This window comes from Mobula birostris, chromosome 7, assembly GCF_030028105.1.
Source record: "Mobula birostris isolate sMobBir1 chromosome 7, sMobBir1.hap1, whole genome shotgun sequence".
Taxonomy (NCBI): domain Eukaryota; kingdom Metazoa; phylum Chordata; class Chondrichthyes; order Myliobatiformes; family Myliobatidae; genus Mobula; species Mobula birostris.
In genome coordinates, this window is record NC_092376.1 from 3303287 (window position 1) to 3318071 (window position 14785).

Below are 14785 nucleotides of genomic sequence, written 5' to 3' on the forward strand. Positions count from 1 at the left end.
TTGAGGGAGAGGTTGTTTTCTTGACACCACTGTGTCAGAGAGATGACTTTTTCCCTGTAGACCATCTCGTTATTGTTTGAGATAAGGCCAATCAGTGTGTCGCCGGCAAATTTAATTGGCAGATTGGAGCTGTGGGTGGCAATGCACTGACGGGTATACAGGGAGTAAAGGAGTATAATGATGTTCATTCAGGAATGTCCAAGTTGGCTGATTGGTTTAATTTTTTTGAAGGTTATGACTGAAAGATATGCATTTGTAAATTGTGATATAGAGATATTGGAAAGAGTGCAGAAGACCACTGAATTAATTTTCATTACAGACCATCCCTGGGTTACAAATACCCAACTTGTGGGTACCTCTAACTATATCCAATAATATTAAATTCAATTTATTTAATATGGAATAATATTGGTTCCTTAAGGTTGTCATAGCTGGGGTGAGTAGTGGGGGTAAGTTCCCACTACCTATTAAGTACTCCCAATGGCATGCATCTCAGGTGGTCTCTGACAACCAAATCCAGTTCCTGGTCTTCACATGGGGCTTTGCTGCTAAGCCCGGCAGACTGTTTATGTTGGCAGCTCATATAGGAGAAGGAGTACTCTGATCTGAACTCCGCTGCCGTGCAGCTATACCCACTCATGAGGAAGGCTTTGAGAGTAAACGCTCCAGAATAATCTGAAGCTGGAGTCCCTTAAGGCAGTCCTGCCATTCCTTTTGGTTTCTTCAGCTGTGTGGAGAAAGGGAGCCAGCTACATGGAGCACAGCTTGCTGTCCATATTATATAGCCCTGGCTGGTGTACTGGTTTGCATATCAATTGTATAGAGAGCTGGGATGCAACATCCGTGGCCAACCTCGACCAGCAGAGGGCCTCAAAGTAATATTAGTGTAGGCAGAAGGGATTAGTTTATGGCCATTGGACCTGGCTGCCCATTTCCCTTCCCTCTAGCATGTACATTGTTAAAAAAATAATTAGTGAAAGAGGAAGAGAAAAACCTTAAAGGTACCATGGATAGAAAGGAATGTATTTATGTACAGATTAACATAGAACGTAGTACAGAAATGAACCCTTCGGCTCACAATGTCGTGCCAAATAAATTAAATTACTGGTCAAATGGCCAAGATTCAAAGTAAGTATATTATCAAAGTACTTGAACAACCCTGAGATTCATTTTCTTGTGAGCATACTCATAAATCTATAGAACAATAACCGTAACAGAATCAATGAAAGACTGCACAACTGGGGCATTCAGCCAGAATGCAGAAGGTAACAAGCTATGCAAATACAAAAAAAATCATAATAATAGATAAATAAGCAATGAGCTTGAGATGAAGAGTACTTGAAAGTGAGTCCATTGGTAGTGGGAACATTTCAATGATGGGGCAAGCAAACTTGTGAAATTATTCCCTCTGGTTCAAGAGCCTGATGGTTAAGAGGTATTAATTTCTTGAACCTGGTGGTGTGAGCCCTGAACGTCCTGTACGTACTTCCTGATGGCAGCAGTGAGAAGAGAACATGGCCTGGGTGGGAGAGAGTCCCTGATGATGGATGCTGCTTTCCTGCAGCAGCATTTCATGTAGATGTGCTCAGTGGTTGGGAGGGCCATATTCACTACTTTTTGTGGTCTTTTTCTTTCAACGGTGTTGTGAATAGCGAGGAAGGCCATCATGGGTTGCGGTTGGATCTGGACCAGCTGGGAAAATGGGCTGGAGAAAAATGGCATATGAAATTTAATGCAGACAACTGTGAGTTGTACCAGGGGAGTCATACCAGGGTAGATCTTAACACAGTGAGCAGTAGGGCACAGGTGTGCGGTAGAACAAAGGGACTTGTGAATGCAGATCTATAATTCCTTAAAGTTGGCATCACAGGTAGATCAGAAAATCTGAATTTTGAATATAGGAATTGAGATGTTATGTTGAAGTTGTATAAAACATTGGTAAGGCTGGATGTAGAGTATCGTGTGCAGGTTTGGTCACCTACCTATAGAAAGATCTTAATAACCTTGAAAAGAGTGCAGAGAAAATTTGCAAGGACGTTGCTGGGACTTGAGGGCCTGAGCTATAAGGAAAGGTTGAACACGTTAGGACTTTATTCCCTAGAGTAGGAAAATGAGGGGAGATTTGATAGAGGAATACAAATTGAGGGGTATAGAAAGGATAAATGCAAGCAGGCTTTTTCCTCTGAGGTCGGGTGAGACCAGAGCTAGAGGTCATAGGTTAATGGTGAAGGGTGAAATGTGAGGGGGAACTTCTTCACTCAGGGTGGTATGAGCTGCTGACAGAAGTGGTGGATATCAGTTTAATTGTAATATTCAATGGAAATTTGGATGTGCATGGATGAGAGGGCTGTGGTCCAGGTCTAGGTATTCCTATAAATGCAAGACAAAACCAACATGGACTAGATGGATCAAAAGTTTTGTTTCCCAGAGAATAGTTGTCCTCTGTCTTATGCTCAGAAGGAACTCCGGGATTCACTCCCAATCTGATGTATTTCAGTTTTAGTTCGCTTTTCCCATAAGATTATAAGTGATGAGGTGGGGGTGGTGAAGGGTGGTAGCACCTTGGGACAGGTTAGATGAATCAGGACTCTACCTGTCCACCACTTATACACCATTGTAGTCATTGGCAAAGTGTGAGGTTTTATATTTCAAGGTTAATAAAATTATAGAGCACTACAGTGCAGAAACTGGCCTATCTAGACCATGCCAAACACATATTTATCCAAACTTCTCAAATGTTGCAAAGAACAAACCTCTACCACTTCTAGTTGTTCTTAGGGTGGGGGGAGGGGGAGGGATTGTTGTTGAGGCTGTCCTGAAGGTTTTGCCTGTAGTAACCATTGCAGCTGATGTTAAACCATCTCTTGTTCGTTAACAGGAAAAGCATCAAAAAGCTAGTGCTGAAGAGCTTAAACACCTCATCGCTGTACTCGCCTGTGCTCAGCAAGGAGCCCAGTGATGTGACTTCACCTTCAGAATATCTGGAGAATGGGGTGAAGTAAGTACAGCCTCTCTTCATGGTGTGCTTGAGTTTTGCATAGCTGGCAAGATGTTTGACAAATGTATGGACCCACCTCTACCTCTTTGCCACTTCCTCTGGCAGCTCATTCCATTTACCCTCCACCCTCTGTGTATGTGAGATTTGTCCCTCAACCCTCCTCTAAATCTTTCCCCCCTCACCTTAAAGCTACGTCCTCTTGTTTTAACCTTCCTATACATCACCCTGGGAAAATGTGAGGCCATTTACCTTGTCTGTGTCACTCATACTATAGAACTCTTGATGTAGGTAACTGGTGTCTTGGTTCTGCCTTGTAGTGAACAACAAAGCCGCTTGGAGAGGGAGGAGAGTGAGCACCCGGAGGTAAATAAATGCTATACCAACACTATCGTTAAGCCAATCCCACAAACTCCCGATGGTTTGGGCAGCAGCAAGCATCAGATCTCGACCATGGACGATACTATCGCGGAAATGAACCTGAGGAACAATTTGCGGAATGGCACGATGGAGGGCAGCAGCGAAGGCACCTCCTGCATTGAGGGGTCCCTGCAGGAAGAACAGGAGGCTGAGGGAGACGAAATCCTGCCTCCTCCCCATCCAGCAGGTGAGGATCTATGGGATTGATTGACACAAGTTCAGGATGCACTTAATGATGCGTACTGTTGGGTTTAGATGTTCTAATCCAAGGTTCATTCAGAAGTCAAGAAATTGGAACAAAATGGGGGCATGGTAATGGGGTTAGCATGACAGTAACCAGGAACCTGGATACAATTCCCACCGCTGTAAGGAGTTTTTATGTTCTCCCCGTGACTTGGAGTGAAGAAGGATGACTGGTGACTTGATAGAGGTGTACAAGATGATAAGAAGCATACAGTTGCATAGAAGAGTTTGTGAACCTTTCCCATTACTTGGTTTTCTATATTAACTACTCATAAAATGTGGGCTGATATTCATTTAAGTCTGAATAATAGACAAACGCAATCTACCTAAAATAATAACACACCAGCAATTGTACTTCTCAATACTGAGTACACCTTTTAAACAATCAGTCTGGGTTCAAAAAAGTGTGTGACCTCTGGGGTAATGCCTCTACAAAAGCTATTTGTCAGGTGTTCCAGTCAACGAGATGAGATTGGAGGTGTGGGGTGTAGAGGTGCCCTGCCCTATAAAAAAGACACAGAAAGTCAGGTTACTGACAGAGTCTGCTCTTCTCAAGAAAGATCTGTTTATGTGCACCATGCCTTGATCAAAACAACTTTCAGAGGACTTTGGAAGAAGAATTGCAGAGATGCACAAAGCTGGAAAAGGCTACAAAAGCATTTCAAAAGACCTGAGTGTTCATCAGTCCACAGTAAGAGAAAATGTCTACAAATGGAGGAAACTCAGTACTGTTCTACTCTCCCTAGGAGTGGGCATCCTGCAAAGATCACACCAAGAGCACAATGTGCAGTGCTTGAGGAGGTGAAAAAGAACCCAAAGGTGCAGTAATCTGTTCCTGTGTCCACCATAAGAAAAACACTAAACAAGAATGGTGTTTATGGAAGGACACCACGAGGAAGCCACTGTTCTCTTTTTAAAAAAAAAAACAACAACATTGCTACATATCGCAAGTTTGCAAAAGACCACCTGGATGTTCCACAACACCTCTGGGACGATGTTCTGTGGACAGATGAGACAAAAGTTGTACTTTCTGTCAGAAGTGCATACCATTATGCTTGGAGGAAAAATGGCACTGCACACCAAAATCTCATCCCAGCTGTGGAAGGAGCATCGTCGTTTGGGACTGTTTTACTGCCTCATGGCCTGGATAGCTTGCACTCGTTGAGGGAACAATGAATGAAAAGTTGTATCAAGGCATTTTACAGGAGAATGCAATGGTTGTGATCCATCACCTGAAGCTTAATAGAAGTTGGATGATGCAACACAGGAATGATGTGAAAGGCAAAGAGTAAATCAACAACAGAATGATTTAAAAAAATAAAATTTGTGTTTTGGAATGGTCAAGTGAGTCCAGACCTTAACCCAATTGTGGTGCTGTGGCATAACCTGAAGAGGGCTGTTCATGCAAGGTGTCCCAGAAAGTTTGATAAACTGAAATAGTTTTGTCCGGAGCAATGGTCTAAAATTGTTCCTCACCATTGTGCAAGTCTGGTCAGCAGCTGCAGGAAACATTTAATGGAGGTTATTGCTGCTAAGGGAAGTTCTACCAGTTATTAAATATAAGGTTTCACATACTTTTTTCAGCCTGGACTGTGAGTGATTAAACAATGTGTACATGAAAAGTACAGCTGCTTTTTGTGTTATTAGTTAAGGCAGATTGTGTTGGTCTATTATTGTGACTTGGATGAATATCAGACCATATTTTATGAGTAATTAATGCAGAAAACTAGGTAAATGCAAAGGGTTCACAAACTGTAGATAGAGCAGACAGAAGTTTTTTCCAAGGATGGAAATGGGTAATACAAGAGGGCATAATTTTAAAGAGATTGGAGAATGTATAGGTATGATATCAGAGATGAGTTTTTTTTTTAGATAGAGTAGTGGGTGTGTGGAGAACACTGCTGGGGGCAGAAGTAGAGGCTGATACATTAGAATGTATAAGGAACTCTTACATAGGCACGTGTGGGAGGAAAGGGTTAGACAGTTTTAGAGTAGGTTGAGGGGTTAGCACAACATCATGGGCCAAAGGGCCTGTACTGCACTGTAGTGTTCTGTGTTCTATTGGTAATAAAGCTGATCATGGTTTTTCTTGAGGGTTGACATTATGGAAGACTGGGATGGAGGTAGTTCTCTCAGAGCACAAGTCCTAGGTAGTGCAAGTCTCTGTTGTATTTGTATTTAAGCAGTGATGATGCTAAATGATGTGCTCCCTCTTTGCCAGGCATCATCCTGACCAAAGTCGGCTACTACACCATCCCTTCCATGGAGGAACTGGCCCAGCATATGACCAATGAGAACGGCGAGTGCTTTGTGGAGAATTTCACCATCGGACGCAAAGGTCAGTAGGCTTTGGTTGCTCTGTGTTGATTAGGGATATTCAACATAGTTTTGTGTGTGGTAAGGTAGTCTCTAACCAATCATAAAGAACTTTCTGAGGTTACCAGGAAAGTTGAAGGCAAGGCAGTGGATGTTGTCTACACGGACTTTAGCAAGGTCTCACATGGGATTTTGGTCAAGAGGTTCAGTCACTCGGCATTCAAGATAAGGTAGTAAATTGGCTTTGTGTGAGAAGCCAGAGAATCGTAGTAGATGGTTGCCTTTCTGACTGGAGGCCTGTGACTAGTGGTGTGCCACTGGGTTCATTGACGTCTGTCATCTGTATCAGCAATCTGAGTGATAATGTGGTTAACTAGATCAGCAGATTCGCAGATAACACCAGGATTGGGGGTGTAGTGGACAGTGAGGAAGTCTGTCAAAGCCTGCAGGGGATTTGGAGTGGTCAGGAGTGTGATGGTGCTACTTGCTGGGTTAAAGTGCCCCAACGACTTTTCATGTGAATGTGCAGGGGGATGTTTGTGCCATTGCTACAGTTTAGAATACCCTCCCTTCCCTAGGTTGAAAAGAAATCCCATAGACAATTGTACATGTAACTCAGTGTATTATTTCAGATTCAGGCTTGTTTATCATATGTACATTGAAACATGAAGTGAAATATGTCATTCACATTAACAACCAACACAACCCCAGATAATGCTCGCCACACATTCTGGTGCCAACATGGTATACCCACTACATTCAGCAGAACAGCACAAACATGTATAACTACAAAACAAGCCATAGTCCCACCGTCCCTCTCCACTCTCAGACAGACTGGCCTCCAACTCCAGTCCTTGGCCTCGGATTCTCTGACACACAGGCATCAGGCCTCTGGCCTCCGACCTCTGGGCGAGCCAACCCGAGGCCTTTGATCTTCAGCCCTCGACCTTGGGTTTCACAATTGTGTACAAATGTTCGTGTCTGTCTGCCTGCCCGCATCTCAGTCATCAGTGTTATGTGGCTTAGTTGCTACTTGCTGGCTATGGAGCTATCAAGTGATTTATTGTGTCTAAGTCTAGTTTACTGTCATGCAAGGGTATATAAGACCATAGGAGCAGAATTAGGCTATTTGGCTCATCAAGTCTGCTACACCATTTTATCATAGTTGATCCATTATTCCTCTCACTGCCATTCTTCTGCCTTTTCCCCGTAACCTTTGATGCTCTGACTAGTCAAGAACCTATCAACCTCTGCTCTAAATACATCAATGACTTGACCTCCACAGATTCACCATCCTTTGGCTGAAGAAGTTTTCCTCTTTTCTGTTGCAAATGTATGTTCCTGTATTCTGAGGCTGTGCCCTCTGATCCTAGACTCTTAGGAAACATTCACTCCACGTCCTATCTAATTTAGTCTTTCAGTATTTGATAGGTTTCAGTGAGATCCCCCTCAACTCCGAGTACAGGCCCAGCGCCATCAAGTGCTCCTCGTATTTTAACCCTTTCATTCCTGGGATAATTCTTGTGAAACTCCCCTGGGGCCCAAAATTGCTCACAATACTCCTTTCTGTATGACCGATGTGTTCTAAACCTTCAGAGTTAGATCCTTGGTTTTGTATTCTAGTCCTCGGGTGTAAAGAAATACATTTGCAGCAGCAGCACAGGCACACAGCATCTTGTGTTTTTTGACTCGCAGACAGCACTAACTCGCGGGTCTCTGTAAAACCAGAAACTGCTCGTTACCAGAACTGCCTGTAGTTTTACCCAGCTGCTTTGGATTGACTGAAGAACGTCCATTTGCTTCACCTGACTAAACCTCTGTGCCTGGATAGCTGTGGACACCCTGCCTCCAGGTGGGGAAGGAGTGATTGGAGCTGCAGAGGTGGCTCTGAAGGAGAAGGGGAGAGGGGAGTGGTTGCTGTTCACCCCAGGCTAGGAACTGCTAATGAATTGTTTTAAACACAGGTTATGGTTCGGTGTATTTCCCCGGGATGGTGAACCTGACGAACATGGACCTTGATGAGACTGTGCACATCCGCAGGAAAGAGGTGACTGTTTACCTGGATGATGACAAAAGGCCTCCCATAGGGGAGGGGCTCAACAGGTAAACACCAGGACGAGGCAACCTCCCAGTTACAACAGGCTTTGTATGTGAATCATAGTCACCTGCACAGAAGCAAGCCCTTCGGATTTGCGTTTAGAAAACGCTCTGCATTGCCAGCTGTCAGACTGGGTTTCAATTCCCACTGCTGTCTGTAAGGAGTTTGTACATTCTGCCCATGATGTGTGAGTTTCCTCCGGGTGCTCCAGTTTCCTCCCACGTTCCAAAGATATTTGGGTTAAGGTTAATAAGTTATGTTGCCGGAAGCGTGGCGACATTTCTGAGCTGCCCCAGCGCATCCTTCAGATTGTGTTGGTCATTCACACAAACAATGCATTCCACTGCATCTTTCCAAGAACATGTGACAAAGAAAGCTCATCTTATCACAGGACAGTTTAGAATGACCAATTAACCTCCTAACCTGTGTCTTTGGACTGTGGGAGGAAACTGGAGCAATTGGGGGAAACCCACATGCACATGGGAAAAACGTACAAATGTTCTTCTGAGGACGCCGGAGAAGACTATTGAACTCCGAACTCTAACTCCCCGAGCTGTAACACCGTTGTGTGGGCTAATTGTTAGCTTAATTACATTCATATGGGTGTCACTGGGCACTGCGTGCTCACTAGACCAGAAGGACCTGTTACCATGCTATATCTCTTTGTGAAGAGTAGTATGAAATTCTGATTTCGGTAACTGAATGCGTTAGAACTAGAAGTCATGGGTTAAGGGTGAAAGGTGAAATGTTTAAGGGGAACCTGAGGGGAAACTTCATTCAGAGGATGGTGCGAGTGTGGAAAGAGCTGCCAGAGGAAGTGGATAGGGGTTTGATTTCAATATTTATGAGAAATTTGTACTGGGAAGGGTATGGAGGGCTATGGTGTGGGTGCAGGTCGATAGTAGACAAGTAAATTGTTTAGCATGGCTAGATGGGCCGAAGGGCCTGTTTCTGTGTTGTAGTGTTCTGACTCCTTGACTCTATTTTCATTGTGTAAGGTATGTGATAACAGAGCATCAGATTATGTTGATCTTTTCTGTTACTGGTGTTCAGCCTAAGCTGGGAGGCAGCGGGACCTCAGTGGAGACTGCAAGCAGGAATCCAGGGTGATATGTCTTGTCTCTTCCTCACTTTCTTGCCTTTTTCCTTGTGAGACAGACGTGCTGAGGTAACCCTAGATGGGATCTGGCCCACAGACAAAACCACACGCTGTCTGATCAAGAGCCCGGAGCGCCTGATGGAGATGGGCTTTGAAGAGAGGCTGGAGAACTCGTCGCGGAAGCAGGGTGCCCGTTTCCTGGAGTACAGGTGTGAGACGGGCTCCTGGGTCTTTGAGGTAAGGATGAGTCTGCTTACCTCTTACCTGCTGGAATGAAAGGGTTAACGTATGAGGAGGGTTCGATGCCTGTACTCACTGGAGTTCAGAAGAATGAAGTAGGAATTTCATTGAAACCTATTGAATATTGAAAGGCCTGGATAGAATGGGTGTCCACAGTCTCAGAATAGAGGGATGTCCATTTAGAACAGAGATAGGAATGTGTTTGGCTAGAAGGTGGTGAATCTGTGGAATTAATTGCCATACACGGCTGTGGAGACGAAGTCATTGACTATATTTAGAGTGGAGGTTGATATGTTCTTGATTAGTTGGGTGTCAGAGGATACAGGGAGAAGGCAGGAGAATGGGGTTAAGAGGGATAATAAATTATCTATGATGAATGACATGGGCTTGGGTCGAATGGCCTAATTCTGCTCCTATGTCTTATGGGCACCCTGTTCTCTAGACTGCCAGTAGGTCTCGCACATCACTGTATACCCATGGCACAGAGCCAGCAGTAACACCTCTCCTCACTGACTCGTGAACTACATGTTAGTGCTGTAAGCTGCCACAACGTTGGTTCTTGGCTTTCCTTGTATTCATTGATAGAGGTTTATAAGATTGAGAGGCATAGACAGAGTATCCAGACAGTATCTTTTTCCTAGGGTTGGAATGTAGTTCAAAGGGAGATGTGAGTGGCGTTTTTTCCCACAGAAATGTGGGTGCCTGGAAGGCGCTGTTTGGGCTGGTGGTGGAGTCAGATACAACAGGCAATCGGGAGGATTTTAAATATCCATGTGAATGTGCAGGAAATGGAGATTGTATAGGCAGGAGGGATTAGGAGGGTGACGTTAACTCAAGGAACCACGTGTTACAACGGTGCTGTGCAGAAGAGCATCTTTGAACGCACAGCACATCGAACCTTGAAGTTCAGGCTGGGTGAGCTGCAGCATCAGAAGACCACACCGGATTCCACTCCTGCGCCTAGTAAATTTAGCAACAAATTTCAGTCCAGTGTAATACATAAACAAGTAGCATAAAAAGAAAGAAAAACATTGAGATACTGTTCATGAGGTGATCTGTTCAGAAATCTGATGGTGAAGAGGAAGAAGGTGCTCTTAAAGCATTGAGTGTGTGCCTTCAGTCTCCTGTACCTCCTACTTGATGGTAGCAATGAGAAGAGGACATGTCCCTGCTGATGGGGGCCCGTCTTTTTGAGGCATCACCTTTTGAAGGTGTCCTTGATGCTGGGGAGGCTAGTGCCCATGATGTCCCGGGCTGAGTCAACAAAATTGCAGCCTTTTCCGATCCATACCAGGCAGTGATGCTCCTGGTAATCGGAGCCAAGCTTTGACCCATGGAACTGCTGCAGGTTTTGAGGTAGTACCGTAGTGTAGTGGTTTACAATGCAATTGATTCCTGCTGCTGTTTGTAGTTCTCCCCGTGACTCCATGGGTTTACTCCCACCGTCCAGAGATGTACAGGTTAGGGTAAGTTGGTGCTGGAAGCGTGGCAACGCTTGTGGGCTGCTTCTGGCACATCCTCGCGGTGTTGGTCATTGATGCAAATGACACGTTCCATTATACATGTGACAAAGCTAATATTTTCTCATCTTTAAGGTGGATCATTTCTCTAAGTACGGGCTGCGGGATTCTGATGAGGAGGATATTGAGCCCTCGAAGGCAGAGACCAAGAAGATGAAAACTGCGGCACTTCCAGGCAAACAGCCGGAGCAGATCAGGTCTACTCTGATCCAACAGGTAACATGCAGGAAAGGGTGTTATTGCCCTGCTGTACAGCCAGAACCCCCGCACAGTGATTTCCCCAGATTACTCTCCCTCTCCCCCACCACCCCTCCCTCTGTCTCCCACCTGGTAAAATGTCAGGGAGCCAGACTTTGAGCTGTGGAACTCCGCTGCAGGTATTGAACCGGCAGTGGTTAGCGCCATACTTTATAGCAACAAGCTTCAATTGCCTATGAGGAATTTGTACGTTCTCCTGTGGCCTTCCTCAGAGTACTCCCGTTTTCCTCCTACACTCCAAGAACGTACGATTAGATTAGATTATGAGGACACTCAGTCCTCGTTTATTGTCATTTAGAAATGCATACATTAAAAAATGATACAATGGTCCTCCAGAAAGATGTCACAGAGACACAGGACAAACCAAGACTAAAACTGACAAAACCACATAATTATAACATATAGTTACAACAGTGCAAAGCAATACTGTAATGTGATAAAGAGCAGACCATGGGCATGGTTTAAAAAAAAGTCTCATGTCCCGATAGCCCCATCATCTCACGCAGACGGTAGAAGGGAGAAACTCACCCTGCCATGAACCTCCAAGCACTGCAAACTTGCCGATGCATTGGAAGCACCTGACTGCAGCCGACTCTGAGTCCGTCTGAAAACTTCGAGCCTCCGACACCAAGCACCATCTCTGCCGAGCGCTTCGACCCCGCCCCGGCCGCCGAGCAACAAGCAAAGCTGAGGACTCGGGGCTTTCCCCTCTGGAGATTTCGGATCACACAGTAGCAGCGGCAGTGAAACTGGCATTTCAGAAGTTTCTCCAGATGTTCCTCCGTGCTCTCACGTCTGCCTCCATCAAATCAGGATTTTGCACGGCACCCTACTTAACTGATAACAGACATCACCACCGGAGTGGCCACTGCGAGCTGCGTCGCGCTGCCATCTTCTCCTTCCTCCTGGTTAGGGTTATTGAATTGTGGGCATGCAGTGTTGGTGCCGGAAGCCAACATTATATATACACTACTTTAATTATTTTGTGTGTACATGTATATACACACAAAATAATTCAATAAATAGTGCAAAAAGGAAAAATAGTGAGGTAAAAGTAGTGAACTATAAATTGCAATAAGAACTAAGTAGAAAAAAAATGAAGTTAGTGCAAAAAAGAAAAAAATCGTGAGGTAATGTTACATGAGTTCAATGTCCATTCAGAAACCTGGTGGAGAAGAAACTGTTTGTAAATTGAGTGTGTCTTCAGTCTTCTGTACCACTTCCTTGATGGTAGCGATGAGACGAGGACAAGTCCCGGGTGATTTGATACAAATGTCACATTTCACTGTGTTTGGATGTAATTGTGACAAATAAAGCGATCTTTAATATTTCCAATACCTCCAAACTGGTTCCCAGCTTACGGGTGTGGATCCCAGCTGGGATCATGATCCAGGCTGATGCTGGTACTGAGTAAACATGCTGTCTTTCAGCTGACTCATCAGAACGAAAATCAGACTTAATATCACCAGCATATGTTGAGAATTTATAAAGTTACAATATAAAATATATAATATTACTATAAAATTACAATAAGAAATGTATATGTATGTTTTCTCCAGGTACTCCTGTTTCCTCCCGCAGTTAGTAGGTTAATTGGTGGTTGTAAATTCTCTTATGATGGACTAGGATTAAGTAGCGGGTTGCTGGGTGGTGCAGCTTGTTGGGCCGGAACAGCCTGTTCCACATCATATCTCTAAATAAATAAATCAAACAATCACAGCAGTAGTACACAGTATTGTACTGGATATGAATTACATTGGGTGGACTACGGTTACAGGGCATCCCCATAGTACTGACGGGTTACGCGCACCCTTTACAAAATTTGATAATTTATTTCTTTTCTCACATACGTAACTCTGATAGACGGAATTTGGTTGCTGTGTCTAGGACAAAGCACTCTGGAAACGGGCGCTCCTGGATTTGAAGGCCTGCACCTGTCTGTGCAGTAAGGGACCTGTTGCTTGTGTTCTGTTGAACATTGTGGGCAAGCTACGTTGGCAACACTTGCGGTCTGCCCCCAGCACATCCGTGGGTTGTGTTGAATGCTAACGCAAATGACGCATTCCACTGTATGTGTGATAGATGAGTGAATCTGAATCTCGTAATCATGAATTTCCGTGACCCAAACTGCCATTATACAAAGGTTCTCCTTTGTGAGTCAGGAGCTTAACCTCTGAGTGGTCTCCTTCATTTCCATACCGCCTCTCCGGCTTAGATGTCGGCTGTACTTTAAGAAGATGAGGCGAGGGAGAGGAGTTAAAACTGGCAGGTGATAGGTGAAACCAGGTGAGGGGGTAGTAACCTGCTCTGTAGGACTACTGCTGGAAGCTAATTGAGCTTTTTTATTTCCTCAGAGCCCCTTGATGCAGCAGATCGGCAGAGTGACTGAGCTCGACAGTGACATGGCCGACATCACCCAGGAGCCCATTCCCGACAGTTCCCTGGATGAGGACATCTCAGATGAGCAGGAACCAGTGTCAGCCTCCAGCAACATTGCATCCATTTTGGGTGTTGACCCCCACACCCTCCAGGTAACAAACTGTCCACGCAGTGGAGCTGCAGCTGAGCCCACCCACAGCTGATAAATGCTGTCAGCACGACTGAAGAAAAGGGACTATAGCAATCTGAGCCTCCCCCGACCCCCCCCATCCCCCCCATCCCACTGTGCAATAACTGAGCAACTAACATCTAAATTCCAGTAATTTCTCCCCGCATCCTTTTCCATTCTCCTCTTGCCCCTTCTCTTAACACCTGCACATCAGCTTCCTCTGTTTCCCATCCTTCCCTTTCTCCCATGGTCCCCTGTTCCCTCCTATCAGATTCCTTCTCCTCCAGCCCTTAACCTCTTCTTCTTATCCCCTCCCAGCTCCCTTTCCCCCACTCACCTACATTTCCCTCACCTGGTCTCTCTGATCATCTGTCAGTTTGTAGTCCTTCTACTCTCCTCACCTTGTTCTGGTTTCTCTCCCCTTCCTTCCCAGTCCTGATGAGGATCTGGTTGTTTCTCCTGATGAGAATCTGACAGTCTGATTGTTTATTCCCCTTTGCGGATGCTGCCTGATCTGACTTCCTGAAGCATTTTAGACCATAGGAAATCGGAGCAGAATTAGACCATTCCATTCATGGAGTCTGGTCCACCTTTCTATTATGGCTGCTTTAAAATCCCTCTCAACCCCATTCCCTTGCCTTCTTTCCATAACCTTAGATATGCTTTCTAATCAAGAACCTATCAACCTCCAGTTTAAATATACCCAATGACTTTGCCTCCTCATCCGTCTGTGGCAGTGAATTCCACAGATTTATTACCCCCTGGTTAAACAGATTCTTCCTCATCTAAAGGGACACCCCTTATTCCGAGACTGTGCCCTCTGGTCCTAGACTCGCCACTATAGGAAACATCCTCTCTACGTCCACTACTTCTAAGCCTTACTATATTCAGTAGGGTTCAATTAAATCCTCTATCATTCTTCTAAACTCCAGTGAATACTGCCCTGGAGCCACCAAATGCTCCTCATACATTAACCCGTGTGTGTGTTTCTCTGGATTTCCAGCATCTGCAGAAACTCTTGTATCTAAAATCCAAGGGTGTTTTTCCC

At 44.9% G+C, this 14785-nt stretch overlaps 1 protein-coding gene across 4 annotated transcripts in view; it reads left to right on the top strand.

Moving 5' to 3' along the window:
- Positions 1-14785, top strand: part of nup98 (nucleoporin 98 and 96 precursor) — a 105439-nt gene that overhangs the window by 64185 nt on the left and 26469 nt on the right. For all 4 annotated transcript variants that reach the window (XM_072262458.1, XM_072262460.1, XM_072262459.1 and 1 more), the window contains exons 15-21: positions 2879-2998; positions 3316-3602; positions 5880-5996; positions 7939-8077; positions 9231-9408; positions 11007-11147; positions 13544-13720. In XM_072262458.1, coding sequence (XP_072118559.1) covers positions 2879-2998; positions 3316-3602; positions 5880-5996; positions 7939-8077; positions 9231-9408; positions 11007-11147; positions 13544-13720 — 1159 coding nt within the window. The remainder of the gene's footprint in view (positions 1-2878; positions 2999-3315; positions 3603-5879; positions 5997-7938; positions 8078-9230; positions 9409-11006; positions 11148-13543; positions 13721-14785) is intronic.